A 22957-nucleotide genomic window follows, 5' to 3' on the forward strand; every position below is an offset into this window, starting at 1 on the left:
CAACAGACAATTGGTCCACAGCAAAGAACCACATGCAGCAATAATTACCAGATTATTTACTTCCATGATGTTGGCTGTGGGATAAATATTGACCAGATACCAGGCAATGCACTCCTGCTCTTCATTATAAACATGGGATCCTTTACTCATCTGGGACAGTTGGCCAGACTGTTTAACATCTTGTCTGAAAGACAACAACTCTGAAAGTATAGCACTTCCTCTTCATTACAATGGGAATAGTGAGCCTAGATTTTATGCGCATAAAGCAGTGTGACTTTTCAGTCACGTAAGCCATGATAGAATTTGTCCTGGATTATGCAGTGCCCATTATCCTGGGGTTAGTATGCCATTCTGGTGAAGTTTGACCCCAGCCAATCATCCATGTTCTGGTTATTTTAATCTTAACTGTGATCCTTCCCTCTTGGGCTTTAGAGTAGAGTTTTGCTGCAAGAATCTTTAACGATGATAACAATATCCAGTTCCAGTCAGCTCCATCCGTTGCATCAACCAGAGAGCAAATGCACAGTCCCTGTCTGTGTCCCTCACCTAACCTTGAGATATTGACATAAAAATAGAAATTGCTGGAGAAATCCTGTGGGTCTGGCAGCATCAGTGGAGAGAGCAACAGAGTTAACTCCAGTAGGTCTCTTCTGAGTTCCAAAGAGGAGTTAACTCTGTTTTTCTCTGTCCACAGATGCTGCCACAGCTGCTGAGTTTCTTCAACTTTTACTGTTTATATTTCTGATCTCCAGGATATGCACTATTTTGCTTTTATCTTACAATATTGGGCACCTTTCAAACAGCATTCAGTCATAAATAGAAGAACATATGTCAGAGGATGCATTTCCTTCGTTTGTGTTGTGGATAATGTAGCAGTAGTGACATTGCTAAGTAATTTTGCATCCACCATACCCCCCCGCTCCCCCAAAATTCAGTTGAAGCTGGTGTAAAAACTATGACAGTTTATCAACTTTCTCAGTCCCGTATTATTTGTTCCTCCATTCTCTTTATCTCGACATTCTTCATGCTGATGTTTTCTCCTTCTAGTCAATGAAGGCAACTGGGACATGCACCTGACCACTTTAGTGAGCAAAGCAACGCAGAAAATTGCAGAACTATTAGAACTCAGGACCGAAACTTCGGAGGCTGATTTCTACAGTAAGACCAGGGAACTCCGGACTTGGAGGTTCAGACAAAAGCTGTATAAACAAATGAAAGCTGCTTTCGAGAATGCACGTAAGTACATAAAGTCAGTGAAACTACTTCAGAGACCGAGAAATCACTGCTTTGAGATATTATTTAACATATGTCCATCAGCAAAGTCCATTCTTCCAGGAGAATAATATCGTCACCAAAGTTAGCAAGTGTTACTTATTAATCTTTTATTGAAGCCCACAACACCATGCAGAATTTTGCTGTAAAGTCACACACTGGCTGTTCCTATGGGGGAGTGATCTCATGGATCTACTTCTGTAGCTGCCTACGTGGTGTTCTCCAGATTTTAACCCTGTACCAGCTAGATATTTTCTTTGTTTCTTTCACTACATAGCAAGAAAATTAAAAGAAACCAAACTAACTTCAGCTCTGGCCATATTTCAGGGTATGAGTGTGAAGGAACCCAGAGACGTCCTCTCTTTCTGTCTCCCATGTACGGTGTATATACATAATAAAGGTGTTTGATCATAAGATTATAAGATATAGAAGCTAAATAGTCTGCACTGCCATTCGATCATGGCTGATATGTTTCTCAATCCTATTTTCCTGCCTTTTTGCTGTAACCCTTAATCTACTTATATGTAATCCTGATGGTTTCCTCGCGTGATTTCTCATCTCCAGGCACCACAACGTCCCCACACTCCTGTGGGACATCACTGCCCACTATCAGCCACACTGAGAAACTGTCTTTTCTTTAATGCTTGTGGTCCATCCCTAATTGCTCTTGAGAAGATCGTGGTGAGCTGCCTTTTTGAACCACTGCCATCCATACGGAGCAGGTTCATGTGGTGTGGTGTAGACTATTAAAGAGAGAGTTCCAGGTTTTTGATATAGCGACAGCGAGATAACAGTGAAGTGGCTCCTAGTCAGAATGGTGTGTGGGTTGAAGGGGGTCTTACAGGTAGTGGTGCTCCAATGCATCAGCTGTCCTTGCCATTCTAGGTGGAAGAGGTCACGGGTTTGAAAGATACTGTCACAAACCATTGTTCTCTCCTTCCTCCATTCTAATCTGATTTGCCACCCTCACTCGAATTCCATTCACTGCAATGTTTGCTTCAGTATCACTGCACACAAACTAAATTAAGGACCATTAACTGTGGAGTAAAGGGCTAACCATACCTTTACTCTAATGATAGCCACTAAACATTTACATAAGTAGCTATGTAAAGATGTCATCAGACGAAATGGAACTGGGACCTGAGTGTGAAGGAACCCAGAGACATCCTCTCTTTCTGTCTCCCATGTACGGTGTATATACGTAATAAAGGTGTTTGATCATAAGGTTATAAGATATAGAAGCTAAGTAGTCTGCACTGCCATTCGATCATGGCTGATATGTTTCTCAATCCTATTTTCCTGCCTTTTCGCTGTAACCCTTAATCCCCTAACTTATTGACTGTCTTAAAAGCACTCAATGACTTGGCCTCCACGGCCCTCAGTGGCAATGAGCTCCAGATTCATCACCAGCTAGCTGAAGAAATTCCTACTCATCTCAGTTCTAAAGTATCGTCCCTTCCTCCTGAGGCTGTGCAACCAGGTCCTGGTCTCTCCTACTAGTGGAATCGTTCATTCTATTGAGGCCTCTCTGTATCCTGTATCCTGTAAGTTTCAATCAGATTGCCCCTTCCTGTAAATTCCCTCAATTACAGACCCAGAGCCCTCAACCGCTCCTCATAAGCCAAGCCCTTCATCCCTGAGATATTCTTGTAAATCTCCTCTGGACCCCTTCCAACACCAGCACATGTTTCCTTAGATACCGAGCCCAAAACTGCTCACAATATTCCAAATGATGTTCACTGACATGGCTGTTGATCATCTTCTATCAATAACCCAGAGTTGATCTTAGAGGTGACCACAGCCAGAAAACCAACAGCAAGTGGCAAGAATGTGCCTGAAGAGAAGCCGAGTGGAGGACTTTAAAGTCAATCTGGCAATCACGCTACAGGGGAGAAAAGGCCAAACAGCACCCAGTGGTTGGTATAGACAAGACCATGGCAGATCCAAATCTTAAGATGGATTACTCTCTAACCTACCCCATTCTGGAGCTTTCTGAAATGTAGAATGCACACACAGGTCATGAAGGGGAAGAATGGGAGTGAGCTGTTTTGTGCAATTCAGCTTGGACCATGCAGAACTGCAAGAATGTCATGGCAGCGAGAGATGTGCAGTTAGGTACCAATTGCCTCTTTGCTGCTACCTTGCAGTATGGGTGGTGGGGAGATATCTTCACCAGAGCCAAACCTGCCCAGTTATCAAGGGAGCATGCCATGTATCTCAAAAGAGAGCCTATTTTAGAATGATTTGCTCAAACACAAGTAGAGGATTTCCATTTGAGGGACAGAAATTTAGACATAGACAATTCAAGTCTACAATTTTCAAGGAAATTGCAAACGCTGAATTCTTCTTGGAGGAAGTTATAGACTCACAAGATGGTTTCTGGTATACAGATATCATGGTTAAAGGCAGGAAAACTCAATTTCAGTTAGATATAGGGGCATCTGTGTCCATTCTGTGTGACTCCACACCCTGGTTGTAACCTGGATGTCTCCACCTATCTTTAATTCAACTCAGGGTGCAGGAAGTATTCAAATCAGAGTGAAAGGGCAGATACAGTCTAAACGCCATCATGTTGGGAAAGAGAAAGATATTTGTACATCATACCCAATCACCATTCCTCTTCGTTAATTAGAGATGGTTTTTAGGTTTTGAGTCTTCTTTGTTTAGAAATTGGAGAAGAAAATGAAATTGACTCAAAACATAATGATTTAATGTCCATGACAGAAATTCCATCCGCAGCACTACAGGAAAATAGTGCAGATCTTTCATTTCTCTTTGAGGCAAGGCAAAAGGAGTGGGGAGTAGGGTGAAGGTGGCCAGCAGCAAGGGGACATTCTAGACTTTACTCTTTCAGGGAATAGTGGCGGAGAATGAAACTGCCACTCATGTTGTTGATTTAGTGGAATCAGCATCATGAATCTCCTATATTTCTTGACTAATCATGAAGTCTCTTTATCTGTTTGGAAGAGAATCATCCCTTTTTGGAACAAAGCAACGAAGAGGTGTGTTAATCTATTTATTCTAGTGAGCCCACTGATAAAAATAACAGCAACAGCAAATGCAATTGGATATGGAATTTTTTTTTCCTGTAATGAATGTCAGAAGCCATGTAGGGAAGGAAAAGGAGATTGATATGCTGAAGTCTCCACTTTTGTCAGCCATACTGAACACCCATTAAAAATGGCAATTAGCTTAACAAAGTTACAGGAAACTCAATGAAACTAGAAGACCTGCCAGTGTTTCAGGCTAAGTGCAGTGGACAGACAGTAATTGTAGACACTTGAACAGTAGGTGGGAAAACGGGTGAAGACAATGTTCTCTCACAAATGAACACCAGTGAAGTTTCAGAACTTATTCCAGGCAGTAAGATAGCCACAATGTCTGAGAAGTCTCAGATTATGGAGTTAGAAAGGGATCTTCAAACATACATGAAGGAGATTTCAGAGCTTTGACACAGAATTTATGATTATTGAAGATTCAAAGAGGATGGATAGTATCTTGCCTCTACAGATTTGGATCATCTTAGAATCCTTACAGTGTGGAAGCAGACCATTCGGCCTATTGAGTCTATTCCAACCCTCCAAAGAGCATGCAACCTAGACCCACCCCTCGTATCCTGTCCCTGTAACCCTGCATTTCCCATGGCTAATCCACCGAACCTACACATCCCTGGACACTATGGGCAATTTAGTATGGCCAGTCTACCTAACCTGCACATCTTTAGACTGAGGGAGGAAACCAGAGCACCCGAAGGAAAACCACGCCTCTATTGGCAGAAATCAACTGCATAAGACATAAATTCACAGCTGTCGCAACCATGCCAGATATTCTGCAGAGTGGTCCTTGAACTGTGAATTTGTATAGCATGATTCATCTTCTTTCAGTTTTCAAATGTTCCACTTCAAAAATAACCACTAACAAAACTGTAGCCTCAAATAAGATAAAGATTAGTTTATAACACAATTGCTGAAAGTTACTAAGTAAAAAAGTGAGGCAGATATATACTACATTGTAGATATAAAGATTAAAATTACGTACTGATGAAAGCTACTTATAAAGAAGAAAATAATATTGGTATGTTATTGAAAGGCTGGCTTGCTTTTAGATTTCTCTTTATATGGTCAAGGGGTTAAAAATTTGAAGTCAGAATTCAGCAGCTGTAATGGATTTTATAGTTGAACAGCTTTTTTTTATTAATCTGTTTTTCTAATCAACCTGTTCAGAGATGTTATTACACCCTCTGGAGCAGATGGAACTTGAACCTGGGCCTCCACTGTATCACAAGAAGGCCCCTCAGAACTCTTCTTGGAGTGCAAATGGTTTGCAGTCTGTCTAATGCAGATCAAACCTTAAAAGGGTTACAGTATTAATTTTGAGGAATTATTGTTCCACAAAGCAAAGTCAATTGTGCTAGGCTGTGGTGTCTTTCTAGACTCCTGTTCTATCAGAAGCTTTGAATTCTCACAGTTTTAGAAGATCCAATGTGTTGTCGAAGGCTATTAAATTCTGAGAGTCTCTCTTTATGATTTGCTGCTGAAATTTTGGGCTGTATTGAATGAACAAAAACAGTCATGTGACTTCTAGCATCCATCTTGTAAGATTCAGTATCTATTTTAAAAAAGGCAGAATAGCTTTCTTTGCAAAATTATATAGTATTATAAATACACTGTTATGACAAAACAGTGAGCAAAGAACATTCAGGTGAACTTTGTGGATTCAAACCTCTGAAACAGACCACCAGGAGGTGGTTCAGCAACTGTAGGCAGCTATTGGGAAAACTATCAAGGGAGAAGGAGATGTTGAAGTCCAAATTCAATCAAGCCAATATTGAACATTTAGAGATTATAAATCTACAGAAATGTCAGCTGAAGTCTGCAACTGAGTCTCATCAGCAAGCCATAGAAGTACTCAAATTTTCTATCATTAAAGCAGGAGAGGCCCAAACAGAGCTTTGTGAGCTCAGGAATACTTTAGAAATGTTTAAAGTCAAGCATCGGCTGGAGCTGTTAAAAGCTTAGCTATCAACAGCAACACAGAACTATATAGCCACAGACAGGGATTCACACATTGGAAATGGTCCCAAAAAATGTTATCACAGTACAGTATGTTTTATAGTACAATAATGCACAAATGCTGTACCACATCTATAAAGATTACAATAGTATCCAATGGAAGTGTTTCCCATTAGGCAAGCTTGCCTTCGTTGTTCAGACCATTGAGTAAAGGAGTTGGGACATCATGTTGCAGTTGTACTTTTGGAGTACTATGCGTAGTTCTGGTCACCCTGCTAAAGGAAGTATATTGTTAAATTGGAGAGGGTGCAGAAAAGATTTACAAGGATGTAACGTGGTCTGGAGGATTTGAGTTATAAGGAGAGGCTGGATAAGCTGGGACTCTTTTCACCGCAGAATTGTTTTCAGAATGCTCTTTATTCTTCTTTTCATTGACTAGATTAATCTCTAGACCAGAGTACAGTGCAGAATGAAACAAGAGGGAGAATTTTTGTTCATTGTCTTCTGTTCTTAAGGGTTTGTGATTATTCAAGTTCTGGAGGTTTATTTCTTTAATCAGCTTTTCCTTAATTGGTCTTCGCTGCCTTTACATGTGTCACAGCCCAGGTGCAGAAGAGAAGCTGCCATCCCTGTCCAACAATGTGTTTGGCATCCAAGGAAATGATCAGGGAGCACAAACATCCTACACATCCTCCAAGAGGGCCAAGAACACTGCTGCAATTGACACCTAGGGCAAAAGAGATTTTGGGCAGTGGGAACATAGAAGTAGGATGGAAATTGTAAATAGTTCATGAGGTTAGTAGTTTGTGAGAAGAGAAAACTTAGGGGAAGATATAGAGAAAAGGATTAACTACAGTTTTGCTGTAATAATAGCTACTGAGCACATGTATGAGGAACTATGTCATGATGATATCAGATCACATATGCAAAGTCCACACTGTGTAGTGTTCCAGAGATGTCCTCTCTAATCGTCTCCTGCATAAAGTGTAAATACTTAATAAAGATTGTTAATGTTCCCTGACATGAAAGTGGGCTGCTTTCGGTCAACAGCCCAAATCTGATCTCACAATATAAACCACCATTCTGAGGAAGACAGTCATTTCCCTCTGTGTGTCGACTGTCTCAGGCAGACCCAGTTCAACATTGAATGATAGGATGACATGAGTTATCTCTTTCCTTGACAGATGTCCCTGATTCTCCAGAGAAAGTGTATTTGTCAGTGATTGGTAGTACATCCCTTCGAGTCACATTCCAGGAACCAGCAAGGAGCAGCACCTTGATAATCACCCGCTATAAAGGTAATCTGAAATAATTGCTTTAGATGTCACTGCTGTAACTTGTCCACTATAGGGCTGCCAACTGTTTAATTTGTGAGCAGCTTTGCAGAATTTCTTTCAGTCTCTAGGTAAGACTGTGAGTAACTGAATAATACTTCACAGGAAATTAACAAAGTCAATCCATACACTGTATTGTGTTAACCAGTCTCTCAGGGAGTCAGTCCAACTTTCCAATTGACCTCAGCGTCCCTTGCTTTAAATCAACTAAAATTGCAGCTTCTAATCACTGTCAAATTATTCTATGATTCTATCACTGTGTGTGTCTGTGAGAGAGAGCGAGAGAGAGACTGAGTGAGCACGTGACTGTGCTCAGTTATGGTCTCTACTCTAGTGGTCACAAAACCTGCCAACACTCATTGCATAGTAGACAGTAAGAATGGTAACATTGGCAAGAGACCAGAGGACACTGGCCACACATATAACTGAGCAAGAGAGTGCACCACTGAAAAAGAGGTTGGGAGAAAATTGGAAAGAAAAAAAATTTGTTTAAAAGGAAGTCCAACAGTATCAAACTGCCATTTTCGACTCTGCTAGTTCTGACTTCTTGTTACAACTGTAAATGGTATTGATAAGACGAAGCTTCCTATTTTGATCTCCTTCATTAAGGATAAATTTATATTGGAAGCAGTTCAGAGAAGGTTCACATTCTTGGGATGAAGGAGTTGTCATGTGATGAGACTTTATTCAGGCTAAGCCCATATTGATTCTGAGGGGGTTTGACATGGTGGATGTTTCCTTATGGGAAAATCTGAAACAAGGAAATACTGTCTAAAAATTCAGAATTCTCTTCCCCAGACAACAGAGGAGGTTGGGTCATTGAAACATTCAAGACTGAGTTTGATAGATTTTTGATCAAAGGGAGTTAAGGGATATGGTAGTAGGAAGGAAAGTGGTGTTGAAATAGCAAACTGATCATCTGGGATCTTATTGCGTGGCAAAGCAGGCTCGAGGGACCGAATGGCCTCTTCCAGCTCCTGTTTCCTGTTTTGTTTTTGTGCTATGATGCAGGAGCAGGCTTGATGGGCCGAATGACATACCCCTGCTCCTGTATTTTAAAATATTATGATTACTAAGTGCTGTAGGGTAGATCAGAGGATATGGCTTTTTAAACAGATGCTTCCAACACAAAACCTTGCACCAGCAGCAAATATTAAAGCTGTCAAAACAGTGTAAGGCTGCCATCCTTTCTGGGTATCCACCAATGGAATATCTAAACCCATTAGTGGAAATTGCTGTAATTTTGCCAATCGCTGACCTGTGCAGATGTTCCACTGCTATCATCACCTTTCTTCTACAAGGAAAAGATTGAGAGGCTATATCTATCACAAAATCCTGAACAAACTGGGGCTCTTTTCAATCTAATAGTGGCCCAGAGAAGCAGGGGTGAGGTCAGAGAAGTGGAGCCAGGACTGGGGAAAGAAGGCTGGAGAAAAGCGAGTTGCCAGGCTGGACAGCGATAGAGACAGACAGGGCCAGCAGGAGTTGGTGGGTGAGAGAGAGGGGGGAAAGGCTATAGGTCTTTAGGGGGTGAGAGCAAAAGAAGGTGCAGGGGAGGGTAGATTGCAGGGGTCTGTGCAGAAAGAGAGAGATAGAGGTGGCAGGAGCCAATAAGGATAAGAGAGGGGGAAGGCTGCAGGCCCCAGGATGAGGAAGAAAGAGGGAGAAAGAATCTGTAGGGGTAGGGTGGGAGGGCATGAGAGACAGAGATTTCATGGATCATTGGGGGGTGTGGGGAGGCGGGGGTGGTGGAGGGCAGGCTACAGGGATCAGGGAAGAGAGAGATAGAAGCAGCAGATGTCAGTCTGGTAAGAGAGAGGGGCAAGGCTCCTCCAGCTGGGGAGAGAAAGAGATAGAGGGGAGACTTTAGGGCTCGAGGAAGATGGAGCGGAAAGGAGGCTTCAGGGGTCATTGAAAGAAGAGGGAAAGGGGGAGGTGCAGGGTTTGTGGGGATGAAAGAGGGAAGGAGTGTCTGGTGTTGAGATGGGAGAAGCAGGAGTTATTGGGGGAGAGACAGGAAAAGACTGCAGGGATTAGTGAGGGTTAGAGAGAAGAGGTGGCTGCAGCATTGAAGGAGGGGGGCTACATGAGTTGGAAGGTGGGAAGGGAGAGTGTAGCATAGGCTGCAGGGATCAGGGTACAGGAAGAAAGGGAATGGTGGCTGTATGGGTTAGGGGACAGAAAATGGATAGAGGGATGGTGAAAGAGATAGAGGGAGGCTGCAAGGCATGAGAGGAAGGCTGGAGGAGGTAGGAAGTTACACAGAAGCTACAGGAGTAGAGAGAAGGACCTTGCAAGGAAAGTGGAAAGACAGAGGAGGTGGCAGTACTCTGAATGGAAAATCTCTACATTAAGGCTGCATGTGTTGAGGAGCTATGATGTTAGGGAATAGGAATTGTAGCAGATATTATTATTGTGAACACTGTGTTAATTGTTAAATTTAAATTTGAGATTGAGATCTGAGATGTAGTTAGAAGGATAACTGGTTAAAATTTTCCAGCTGTCTATAAATGCAGTGGAAATGTATTAGCTGTGATCTAATCTGTCTGTGATAGGGGTGTGTAAGGTGATGGCTTTTTGTGTGTAGAAGTGTGTCAGTTGTTTTGAAACAAACTTTTGTAGCTAACACTTGCCTATTCTTTCCTGTCAATTTAAATGCTGTGGAGTCTATGAAATTATTGCTTATTGTGGCTTTAAGTTTAATGGAGGCTTGGTAATTATTAAAGCCATTGATGTATTCCTCTAAAAATGCTGCACTATGAGTCCAAATATCCCACGTGTCAACAAACATAGAAGGTGTTGTTACATCTAACTTCATTAGTTAGTATGTATTGGTTGGAATGAAAAATAATTTGGAAATCTTAAGAAGAGCCCTAGAAGAAAACATAAAGAACCCATTTCCAATTCTTAAGAATATGAGTGGAAAAGTTAAAGTTGGGGTGAGGGGACATATAAGATGCGCAGAAATGGGAAAATCACCAGGGCCCATGATTTTCCTTTCTGGCCTTGTGTTTGTGTTTTTATGTATGCATGTGGATGTTCATGTTTGTGGATGTAATTTGAGGTACAGGTGTATGAACATGTTCATGCAAGTGTGACTATGCATGCTTATGTATATATATTTATGTTCATACACCTTGCCAAGAATGGGACAGAGAATGAAGCAAGTCAGGGAACACTGCACAGGAAAGGGGCATAGGCAGAGTGTTGGGAGGTGGGAAGTGGTGGCAGCAAGTGAGTTCCCTAGATTGACAATCTTAGTATTCATCTCTTCCAGTGGAGTGGAGTTACACCGAAACCTTTGAATCTACTGTAGGAGCTGCTACTGTTGAGGATCTGAAGACACTGCAGTATGCAATTGAAGGCCTCAACACGGTTAGTGATGGCAGTATACCTTGTGTTTGGTCTTTCTTTACTTATCAATAGCATTGTTGATACTGAAAGTGTAAATTCCAATTCATAGCCCAAACTGCTGAAGGTCCAACATGACTGTTCCTTGATATCTATTCGCGAGAACTTTGACCTCATAGCTAACTGGTTCTGGTTGTCTGGCTGATATTCTCATTCATATTGTGTTAATGCACAGGGAAAGCTTCATGTTTATAGGTTAGAAGTCAGCATTTCAACCTACAACTCGTTACATCTGTACATATATAGGTATTTGTGTACTTCAAATGTTGCATCATTCACAGTTATTATTTATGCTGGACTAGGTTTTCTGATATATCAGATTTGATGTGTGACACTGAAGAAAAAATGGGCCATATATCTTTCTGATGTGAATCAAAGCTAGATGTGAGGATGAACTATGAGGATGATACAGAGATGTTTCAGTGTGATAAGATGGAGCTAGTTGATTGTGAGGACAAATGCATGACAGATAAGTATAATTTGGACAAATACGAGGTTATCCACTTTGGTAGCAAAAAACAGGAAGGCAGATTATCTGAATGGTGCTGAATCAGGAAAGGAACTTGGGTGACCATGTACACCAGTCACTGCAAGTATGCATGCAGGTGCAGTAGATGATGCAGAAGGTAAATGATATGTTAGCCTTCATAGCGAAAGGATTCGCATACAGGAGCAGAGATGTCTTGCTGCAATTGTATAGGGCCTTGGCGAGGTGTATACACTATCGTGTGTAGTTGGTCTCCATATTTGAGGAAGGATGTTCTGGCTATGGAGGGAGTGCAGTGACATTTAGCAGACTGATTCCTGGGATGGCAGGACTCACATATGAAAAGAGACTGAATCAGTCAGGACTATGTTCACTAGGGTTTAGAAGAATGAAGGGAAGTTTCATAGAAAGCCATAAAATTTTTAACAGGACTAAACAGAGTAAATGCAATAAGAATGTTTCCAATAACCAGGGAGTCCAGAACCAGGAGTTGCAGTTTAGGATACAGGGACTAAGATGAGGAGAAATTTCTTCACTAAGAGACTGGTGAACCAATGCAATTCTCTGCCACAGAAAGTGGTTGAGGCCAAAACATTGAATATTTTCAATAAGGAGATAAATATAGTTCTTAGAGCTAAAGGAATCAAAGGGCATGGGAGAAAGTGGGAAAAGAGTACTGAGTCGGATTATCAGCCATTATTACATTGAAATTCAGAGCAGGCTCGAAGAGCCAAATGGTCTACTCTTACTCCAACTTTTCATGTTTCTATGAATATTATGTGAACATATGCACATTATCCCAATGGCTCGGTTTTGGGTCTGTTGAGTTTAGCTCAATGCCAATATTTTAAAAAAGACAACAGACAAGATAAATCAAATAACAATCAACATACACTCTCAGGGAGGACTGGATACTGGCCAGTAACATGCCAGAACCTGAGGCAATTATTCGGTCAGTCATCCCTCATGGAGGTCCACAGCATTCTCATCGTTTCTACAACCAGTGAGCCACGTCATGAATGGTAAATCCAGCCCCTTTCTCTTGACCAAAAGAGTGAATGTCTAAGGATAGAAAATCCCCTGTAGCATATAATCGAAGGCCAGCAAGAGAGGAAAACAAAGGATGGCAGCTCATCCAGAACTAATGCTCCTGCCTTGTAATTAAACTACTTTATCATCACATAGTTACTGCTTTGTAAAGGTCATAGAAATTATTTCATGTGATTTGGAAATGGCTTTGAACATTCAAGTGTGGGCTTGGGAGGATGATCACAGTGGTGAGGAGAGGCTGTGATTAGCGGAAGAGTAGCCAGAGATTGTGATGAGGTGTCTAATGGTTGGGCTGGAGACAGGAGGTGCTAGGTGAGTGAACATTCCTGCTCCTCATTGCTCACCAGAAATACTCATGCTTCCATTTCACTACCTTGAACAAGCTAACCAGTGTTAAGAACAAAGTGGGTCTCTTCCGACACAGAACACTTTCGCCTCAGACACCACCTCACTCCACCTTCCCTGGGGAAAAAGTGGCAGCCTCATTGGACAGGTATAATGAAATGTCCCAAGGTAATTCATAGTAGCATTTATCAAACAGCATTAGACAGCAAACCACAAAAACAGATATTAGGATTAGCAATATAAAGCTTGACCAAAATGGTAGAGCTTAACTCAGACTTAGCGACTTTAAGGGCATTTAAATGGTCATTGGATAAACATATGGATGATAATGGAATAGTTTAGGTTAGATAGGCTTCAGATTAGTTTCACAGGTCGGCGCAACATCAAGGGCCGAAGGGCCTGTACTGCGCTGTAATGTTCTATGTTCTACAACTTAGGAACGTGAGTAGGCCATTTGGTCCTTCAAGCCTGCTATGACATTTAACAAGACTGTTGCTGATAGGATTCTGATCTCAACTCCACCTTTCTGACTGCCTGCCATAATCATTGAATATCTTGTCTATCAAAAATCCATCCAACTCAGCCTTGAATAATTGAATGACCCAACCTCCAGTGCTTTTCAGGGAAAAGAATTCCACAGGCTGATGTCCTTCTGAAGGAAAAATTTACTCATCATCTCTATCTTAAAAGCGAGACCTCTTAATCTTAAACTCTGTGCCCTACTTTTAGTCTCTCCTACAGGAAAAATATTCATGTCAAGTCCCCTCAGGAATCTACTCTGTTCCAATATGACTACCTCTCATTTTTCTCCAGTGGATACAGACCCAGCCTGTCTAACCTTTCCTCGTAAGATAACACCTTCATCCCATGAATGAGTTGAGTGATCCTCCTCTCAACTGCTTCTAATGCATTATATCCTTTGTCCAATAAAGAGACAAAAAGTGTACACAGTACTTAGGATATGTTCTCAGCAAGGCCCTGTGCAGCTGCAGTAGAAATTCCTTACTTTTGTATTCCATTCCCTTTGTAATAAATGCAAAGCATTCCATTTGCTTTCTTAATCACTTGCTATGTCTGTAAACTAATGCTCTGTGACTCATGCATGAGGGTACAGAGATTGTACTGTACCATCAAGTTCTGTGATGTCACTCCATTTAAATCGTGTCCTGCTTTTCTATTTGTCCCGCCAAAGTAGAAATGTTCACATTTTCCTACATTATATTTGATCTGTCAAATTTTTGACCTCTCGCTTAAACTGTCCATTTCCCTTTACAGATGAGCCAGCGGCCCAGATTCAAGTTCCAGCTGCCTCAGATATGTGTCATAATATAACAACTTGATTTAAATAACTATCCCTTCGTAGACTCTCTACCTCCATTTGACAACTTACTTTCTTGCCTACCTTTGTACAAAGAGAGTCTTAAAGGAGGAGATTGATATAGAAAGGTAGAGCGGATCATAGAGTGAATTCCAAAGATAATGACCCAGGCAACTAAAGCTACAACTGCCAATGGCAGAGCGCTGAAACTCGAGGATGTACTTGAGTTAAGAATTGGACGAATAAAGAAATCTCAGTCGTTGTGGAATCTATCTCTGCTTTCTCTAGCTGATCATTTAGTGAAACACTGTAACTCATCAGATTACTTTATTCCCTGTGAAAGAGATATGAGGCCTCTCTGCACAATGGCTAATGTTATTTCATTAATATTCTTCCCGCCTCTCCTCCTGTTTTCCTCCCTGCAACTGATCTAACTTTGCCCCTAGACTGACCAATCTTCCAATGATAGCCATTAAATTGCACTGGGAATCCAGACAGATTACATTTCTCTTTTCCCCACAGTCACTGAAGCCCAGATTGCAACCCCAAAAATCAGTATTGAAATCAGTAAAACAGAGTCAGAGATGCATAACTTTTATAGTCTTCTGTCTTGTCCTCAGGGAACTCTCTACCACGTGCGTGTTTCGGCTTATAATGTGAAAGGCTGGGGACCAGCAAAGGTATCAACACCTCCCTGTGCTAATCCATCCAGTAAGTGATGCTGATTATTATTGATTAACCTCAAAAAGAAAGATTTGCATTTATAACTCCCCTTTCACATCTTCACGACATTCACTTACAGTTATTGAAACACATTCACTCTTGAAATGTAGGATATACAGCCAATTTGTGCACAGCAAGCTCAGAACTGAGGAAGGGTCACCGGACCCGAAACATTAACTCTGTTTTCTCCTTCACAGATGCTGCCAGACCTGCTGAGCTTTTCCAGCAACTTTGTTCCTGCTCCTGATTTACAGTATCCGCAGTTCTTTCGGTTTTTATTTGGGACATAAGGTTGATGAGCAATGGTATACTGCCTGCACTGGGACAAATTTATATTCTACTGTCTCTTTGTTGTGAAATTATTTTCCTCTTTAAAATTCAGGTGAAGTTTGCAGCTCCCCAGGCAGGAGTGAGGTCAAAAGCTTGAGTACCATGCTAATTGGGAGAGTGCATTCCCAGCACCAACTTGCTTGCCCCACCTGGCCATAATTTTACCAGTGGCTAGGAGGGGTTAGGAAGCCCTCCTGTCCATGGGGCCATCCCATCATGAGTGTCTCAGGGGAGGTCCATGCTGAATATGCAACCCTGCTATTTTCACTGCTAAAATTGGTGGCCAGTCAAGTGGAAAGGTAGGGAACCTCCTCCAAGGGCCTCCTCTGCCTGTTAAAACTCTGCCACCCTCCTCAGAATTCTCAATCTGTGCTTCCACTCCCATCTAGTCAATCCCAACCTGACCCAAATCCCCAGCACTGCCACTACCAGAGCCTGTCAGGCTGGCATTGGTGAGACTCAGTACAGGCCTTCAAGTTGGTTCCTTCAGCATGAATGGGAGAAGAAAGCCTGCCTCACGCTAGCGAACCACTAATGGTGGTTGAAAGGGGTGCCGGGTGAGCCTGCATAAATGATACAGTCTCACTTCAACCTTTACAGTGGAATCCACAGCCCCTCTGGTACAATCCAGGCCCAGGTCCTGTAAACATAGCAGCCCCCTGGGATCAGTCATCAGGGTAGCAAGGAAAGTAGAGGCCACAATCAGATCAGCCATGATCATATCAAATGATGGAGCACGCTCAAGGGGCTGAATGACTTACTCCAGGTCCTAATTTGTATACTCATCTGTATGTTTGTATCTCACTACAGTGGCACTTCCCATGAATGAGTCCAGGCAATGAGTTTAACGATTTATTTGTGGAGTCACTCTTACTTTCACCTGATTTCCATATGATTGTATTTTCCTGCCAGGGATAGTGATCTGAGTGGGGAGCTGGCATTTCTGTTTAAGACCCCAGTTTGAAGGCTGTCCAGTTGCCCAAAGGAGCTGTCAAAAATTTCATCCCGTGCATCCGTTCCTCTAAACACAGTTAGGGTTCAGCAATAATTGTTGGTCTGCTATGGTACACATGAGTGCTTTGTATTAGAAATGTTTAGTAGGTTGTCAAGACAAGGGAGACTTTGTTTGCTTCTACCCATACTGTTGCTGACATTTGATGTTGACACCAGTGCCAATGGTACAACATTGACTTCTGTCAAACAGAAACAAAATCTATCAATTTGAAGAAGCATTATGGAAGTGGATGTAAGTTATGATATAGAAGCTGTTTTATGGAATCAGCAACCCATTATGGGGAGATGAAAATCAGGAGTGTTGTCTAATGGACAGCAAATGTGTCATCCCCTGTTTTATACTGTCGCCCCTATCTATCCTAAAACCTGTGAAGAAACTTTGTTACTCAGGAGAATTGCGAATGTTTAAACATGGCCTGTGATCAATGTGCAGGTTGGAAGGAATGTGCTGATGTTAAATTGAGGCAGAAGGACCAAAGCCAAGCAGTGCAGAAACTTCTGGAGCAGATAAAGGCTCCTCATCATCGGAGCTTCTTCTTAGGTGAGTCCATATGTGAATCTAAACTTCATTCATAGTCATGGCCTAAACCACCTACACCAAAACAAAAATGTCATCAGTTGGGTCAGATATCCAGGTCTGGGTATGAATTTTTCTTCTTATTCATTCACAGATATGGACATTGCTAGCTAGGCCTGCATTCATTGCCCAGCCTTTATTGCCTGGAGGGCAGTTAAGAGTCAAGAACATTGTTGTGAATCAGCGGTCTCATGTAGGCCAGACCACACAATGATGGCAGATTTCCTTCATTGGGCATTGCTGAACCAGATGGGTTTTTCATGACGATTGACAAAGATTTTATGGTCAACATTGGACTTGTAATTCCAGATTTTTATTGAATTCAAATGCCACCATCTGCCATGTTAGACTTCAAACCCAGGTTCATAGAACATTACCTGGGTCTTTTGGTTGAGTCTAGTGATAAAACTGCAAGGCTATCTGTGGCTCAGGTGGCTGAATGGATGTCATGTGGTACTATATAAAACCTTTGCACAGCTGCAGCCACGTGCAGTTGGAGCTCAATGTTCCTGCCGAAAACTATGCTCTTCCATCCTAGGATTGACAATTATTTGACAAGTACACTGTCTTATGTGGCTTTATCAAGGAAGCTCCTATGTATGACCTCCCTGAGCTGTATGAGTTGATCAACAGCCAGATACAAAATTGGAATGGTCCCCTGTGAGAAATGATGTCCATCAAAGACTGACCAATATCGTATACGCTATATCTGTCACAGCAATGCAGAGGTTACATGATTTTCCAAATGTGCAATAAGTTTATTTACAAGGGATTCTAAAAGATATCTGCAACCGTTTTGCAGGTCAGCTTCTAATAGTTTCAGTGATTACTCTGATGCCACACCCAGACTTAACTAGTCAAGCACAATGAGTATGGATCAATTACCAGGATGTCATGAATGAATAGATAGATAGGCAAACTGACATATAGATAGATACGACGTTTGCACTGGACCATTGCCCCAGTCGCATCTTCCAGAGATGGCAACACTGACCTTTCAGAGGGGCCGTTTTGCATGTATTATCTGGCTGCTTATCTGTTCATTAGAAAGTTTTGATAAGTCTCATAACCTAAAGCCTAAATGTAATTCTAAGTGACTGATGTAGGTTGAAGTTCTGATTTGTGATGCACAACCATTACTAAAACAAATGACTGTCATAATCAAACACAAGAGAACAGTTGAGCACTACAAAAAGTGCTGGCCCACAGAGTCGACGATATTACTGACACAGATTGCCATTTTTAATTCTTTTTTTCTTTCATGACACACGAGAATCACTGACAAGACCAGCATTTGTTGTTGGTCCCTAATTGTCTTTGAACTGAATGGCTTGATAGGTCATTTTAGAGCTGTTAAGGGTCAACAATAATGCTGTTGGTCTGGAGTCACATGTAGACCAGACAATGTCAGAACAGAAAATTTCCCCGTCCCCCCGCCAAAAACAAGAAAAGAAGTACAACATTTAAAGGGACCTCATAGCCATCAAAGCTCAATCTGAGTTCCATGTCTGCTATTGCTGTCTTGACCCCAAAATCTCATCCCATGACCCTACTGGGGCAAGAAATCCTTGTCCAGCTAGCACCTCCCATACACCATGAGTGAATTTAAAAGTCCACCATTCAGGAGCCCCCTGGTTAGGAGTAAACCCCTCTTCCGGCAGTCTTGTTTTCAATCTCATATACTTCCATAGTAATAAAAGTAAAATACTGACGGAAATCCGAAATTAAAGCAAAGGGCTGGAAATATTGAGCAGTTCTCGCTGTATCTATGGAGAGAGAAAAGGAAATAAGATTTCAAGTAAGTATGACTCTTCTTTAGAGCTGCAGGGAGGTAGAAATGTGATGGATTTTATGCAGTCAAATTGGAGAAGAGGGTAAGAATAAAGTGGAAACTCTTGAATAAGGTAGAGGTAGGGAATCAAAGATGTCATGGAACAAAAGGCAGAAAGAATGGTAATGTTTGTACCAAAGAGACAAAACAATGGACCAGGGTGAGTGTTAATAGCACAATAATGAACAGTATTACTTCCAGGTTCTTTTTGAAGAGATTGGCCTGCTGTGGGCCATCTTTGGCCATGTTGCCTGAGTTCTGACCATAAAGCCCAGGCTAAACCTCCACATTATCTTCTACAGAAACCTGCACAGTTCACACACCTAGTAAGAAGCTCTCAGTCTCTCGCAGCCTGAAGTACCTCTTTCAAAACACAAGCAAGTTTGTCAAGACCCTGCAGAGGTGAGTCTGGCCACTGTACCCAAGCTAACGCATTGTCTTTGTGAATTTCCTTGAGGAAAATGATAAACGTGCGGGGTGTGTAATGGGATAAATAGCATGAAAAGCTTAGGAGGTAATGACAGTGGGAAGAATGAGGCTAGAGTTTGAGGCTTCAGGTGTATATGTGTGTAGCACAACAGGAGTTTTAGTTACCAACCACAATCAGTTTGAAAGAGAAAGCAATAGATAAAGCGCAGGACAAAAGCATTTTCTTCTAACGTACAGTATCACTAATTCTATTCTGTGAATTTTGCTGAGTGTGAGCTGGATTGAAATTCACCTGAGCTCATTTTACAGGGAGACTCTTGCAGGCGAGCAGAGAGAGATAAGGGTTTTGCATCCTGTCGGTCTGAAATGGATTGAAAGCCAGCTACCAGAAATAAATGTGGTAACTTTAACCTTAACTGACAGGATCAGGTGTGACACTAGTTTCCTATCTCTGAATGGAAAGGAATATTTTGAGGAATGTAAAATCCCGCTCCCCCTGGGTTTCTCATGAGTGGAGTTTTAAAATGACCCCAAGTGTTCACTCATTGATTGTTTTCAAGATGGAGATTGATTGATTTTTCCACATGAAGGGAATCCACGATTGCACGGATTAGATGGGAAAGTGCTTTTGAGGTAGAAGGTCAGTCGTGATTATGTTACACAGATAAGCAAACTTGAGAGGGTCAATGGCTAAACCCTCCTTCTATTTCTTCTGTACTTCTGTTCTGAACACACTCTGGGAAGGTATTTGCATAGTGCTGCTTCTGCTAAACAGACTTGCATTCAACTGGATTAGCAGTGCCATGGATCATTAGTGTACTTTCTGAGGTCAGCTCCATAAATATGGAGGTGAAATTTCTACAAAATCAACAATGATGGACTGAGCACTGTGCTGGGATGGCAAAAAACCATCTTCCCTTCTGGGTTCTATTTTCTCAACTCTCAAATGTCCAGGGTTCCAGGGGAGGAGGACAAAAACACTTCAACAACACTCTGAAACTGTCCTTGAACTGCAGCCCCATTGACCTCAATGATTGGGAAGAGCTTGCTACCAATCGTTCAAAATAGTGACAATTTGTCCAGTGAGCTTAGAGTCCAAAGTCCTTAAAGAGGATGGAGAATGGCAGCAGAAGAAAAGGAAGCATATCGAACATGCTGAATCTCACATCGTTGTGGAATATCCTCTCTCATGTTCCCAAAGATCTGTGGGTCAGGAATTGGCCTGCCCAGTCGCATAGAGACCCACAGCAGAGACCCAGGATCCTAAGCAGACATCATTCTCCAGTAAGAGGACAGCTGCCAGCAGGTAGCTACCTGTGGAACAGCACACCATTCCTCACTGATATCAACTACAGGTATACAGCGCTTCCTGACCTCCCTCCCCACCCCACTCATCTCCACCTGCGCTCACCCCCTCCCACCGCCAACATCACACCATCAGGGAAAGGACATAAACTAAGAGTGACACATAATTAATTTCTCCCCCTGTCCCACACCATTTTATGGACAACTATGGCTTCTTAATGAATTGTGAGGGGGTGGATTTTCAACTTGATGCCTGCCGCAGATCAGCTGCCTCATCTCGAAACTGAACAAGTTTATTTCCACAAACATCTGTCAGCCAGTAACTAGGGCAGTTTCTATGACAGACGTTGAGTGACAAACTGAAAATCTGCCTATGCCCAGGGGTTGAAGCTGGCACTTTCAGTCCATGCATCTGAGCTACTCACTGGAACACTTCATTGGGGCTGAAACTGAATGTTGCAGGCCTGCTGGTGTGAACTGGATTTGGGTACAGGTAGGCAAACCCAGTATTGGACTTCTTTTAAACATAGAAAATAGAAGCAGGTCATAGCTGATCCTGTATCCAACACCCTCTTCCCATATCCCTAGACTCCTTTGGTGCTTAGAAATCTATTTATTTCTTTCTTAAATATATTCAGTGACTTGGCCTCCAGAGCTTTCTGAGTGAAAAATTTTTTCTTCCACTCAGAGCCAACTGACCTTCTACATGTACTGAGGCTGTGACCCATTGCAGAATCCCACTCCTGCCAAGAGGGATGGTATCCCTGCATCCAGTCTATCCAACCTTGTCAGAATTTTATGTTTCAATGAGATTCCCTTGTACTTAATGAAACTCCAATTAATACAGATCCAGTTGAGATTGCAGAGGTCGTGGGAATGCATGGTAAAATAGGGCTGAGTCAGCATGGCTACATCAAGGAGAGGTCATGCCTGACAAATCTGTTAGAATTCTTTGAGGAGGTAACAAGCAAGTTACACAAAGGAGAGCCAATGGATGCAATCTATTTGGATTTCCAGAAGCCATTTGACAAGGTGCCGCACAGGAGGCGACTAGGTAAGAGTCCCTGGTGTTAGGGGCAAGGTACTGGCATGCGTGGAGGATCGGCTGACTGGCAGAAGGCTGAGAGTGGGGATAAAGGGATCTTTTTCAAGATGGCAGCCAGAAATTCCCCGGGGTCAGTGTTGGAACCACAACTATTCACATTATACATTAATAGTCTGGACAAAGGCATTGTTGCAAAGTTTGCAGGTGACACAAAGATAAATGGAGGGACAGGCGGCGTTGAGGAAGTGAGTAGGCTGTAGAAAGACTTGGACAGGCTAGGAAAGTGGCAATGAATTGGCAGATGGAATGCAATGTGGAAAAGTATGAGGTTATGGACTTTGGTAGGAAGAATAGACTATCTACTGAATGGGGAAGAGCTTTGGAAATCTGAAGCCATAATTCAGAATTCTTTTAAGGTTAACGTGTAGGTTCCGTTGGCAATTAGGAAGGCAAAAGCAATGTAAGCAATCATTTCAAGAGGGCTAGAATACAAGAGCAGAGACGTAATGCTGAGGCTGTGTAAGACACATTTGGAATATTTGTGAGCAGTTTTGGGCCCTGTATCTAAGGAAAGATGTGCCGGTGTTGGACGGGATCCAGAGGAAGTTTACAAGAATGATCTCCGGGATGAAGAGCATGTCCAATGAGGAGTGGTTGAGGAATCTGGGTTTGTACTCGAAATTTAAAAGGATGACGGGGGATCTCATTGAAACTTACAAAATACTGAGAGGCCTGGCCTGGATGTAGAGAGATTAGGACCCGAGGACACAGCCTCAGAAAGAAGGGATGACTCTTTAGAATTGAGATGAGGAGGAATTTATTCAGCCAGAGGGTGGTTAATCTATGGAACTCATTGCCACAGAAGGCTGTGGAGGCCATGTCATTGAGTGTATTTAAGACAGAGATAGATAGATTCTTAATTAGTAAGGGGATCAAGGGCTGTGGAGAAAAGGCAGGAGAATGGGATTGAAAAACATCTCAGCCATGACTGAATGGCAGAACAGTCTCAGTGAGTTGAAAGGCCTAATTCTGCTTGCATATCTTATGGTATAATGGTTTTATGATCTGATCTCTCCTCAAAAGACAATGCTGCCACCCCACAATCATTCTGGCGAGCCTGTGAAACAAACCATCTGCTTTCTATGAATCCTCTGGCAATGGGCCTTAAATAGTATGTAAATTGAGTAGCATACTTCAGGGGTGGGGGATTGCTGGTGTAGGGAGGGGGAATCGAGAGGCAGAAGGGTGCTTAGGAGAGAGAAGGGCTATGACATTCAGCGATAAGCAATCAAAAGTGTGGAACTGGACAGGGAAGGGAAAATTGGGAGATAGAAATTGAAGAGCAATCATGACTGTAGAACCGTTAGCAGAAAGTGGCATGAAGGAAAGGATGATGATAAGACCAGAAGGTGTAGAGAAGTAGGGGATTTTCAAGGGATGGTGACAGAGAGAGGAAGTTGAGGAAGAGAAAAAT

General features: G+C 42.2%; 1 protein-coding gene across 1 annotated transcript in view; it reads left to right on the top strand.

Annotated features, from left to right (window-relative positions):
* LOC109916712 (ankyrin repeat and fibronectin type-III domain-containing protein 1-like) overlaps window positions 1-22957 on the top strand; it is a 91646-nt gene that overhangs the window by 47916 nt on the left and 20773 nt on the right. Inside the window, exons 4-9 of the mRNA XM_020516449.2 lie at window positions 1048-1236; window positions 7469-7582; window positions 10896-10993; window positions 14850-14940; window positions 16730-16837; window positions 19007-19106. Of these exons, the coding sequence (XP_020372038.1) occupies window positions 1048-1236; window positions 7469-7582; window positions 10896-10993; window positions 14850-14940; window positions 16730-16837; window positions 19007-19106 (700 nt within the window). The remainder of the gene's footprint in view (window positions 1-1047; window positions 1237-7468; window positions 7583-10895; window positions 10994-14849; window positions 14941-16729; window positions 16838-19006; window positions 19107-22957) is intronic.

This window comes from Rhincodon typus, chromosome 37, assembly GCF_021869965.1.
Source record: "Rhincodon typus isolate 14 chromosome 37, sRhiTyp1.1, whole genome shotgun sequence".
Taxonomy (NCBI): Eukaryota; Metazoa; Chordata; class Chondrichthyes; order Orectolobiformes; family Rhincodontidae; genus Rhincodon; species Rhincodon typus.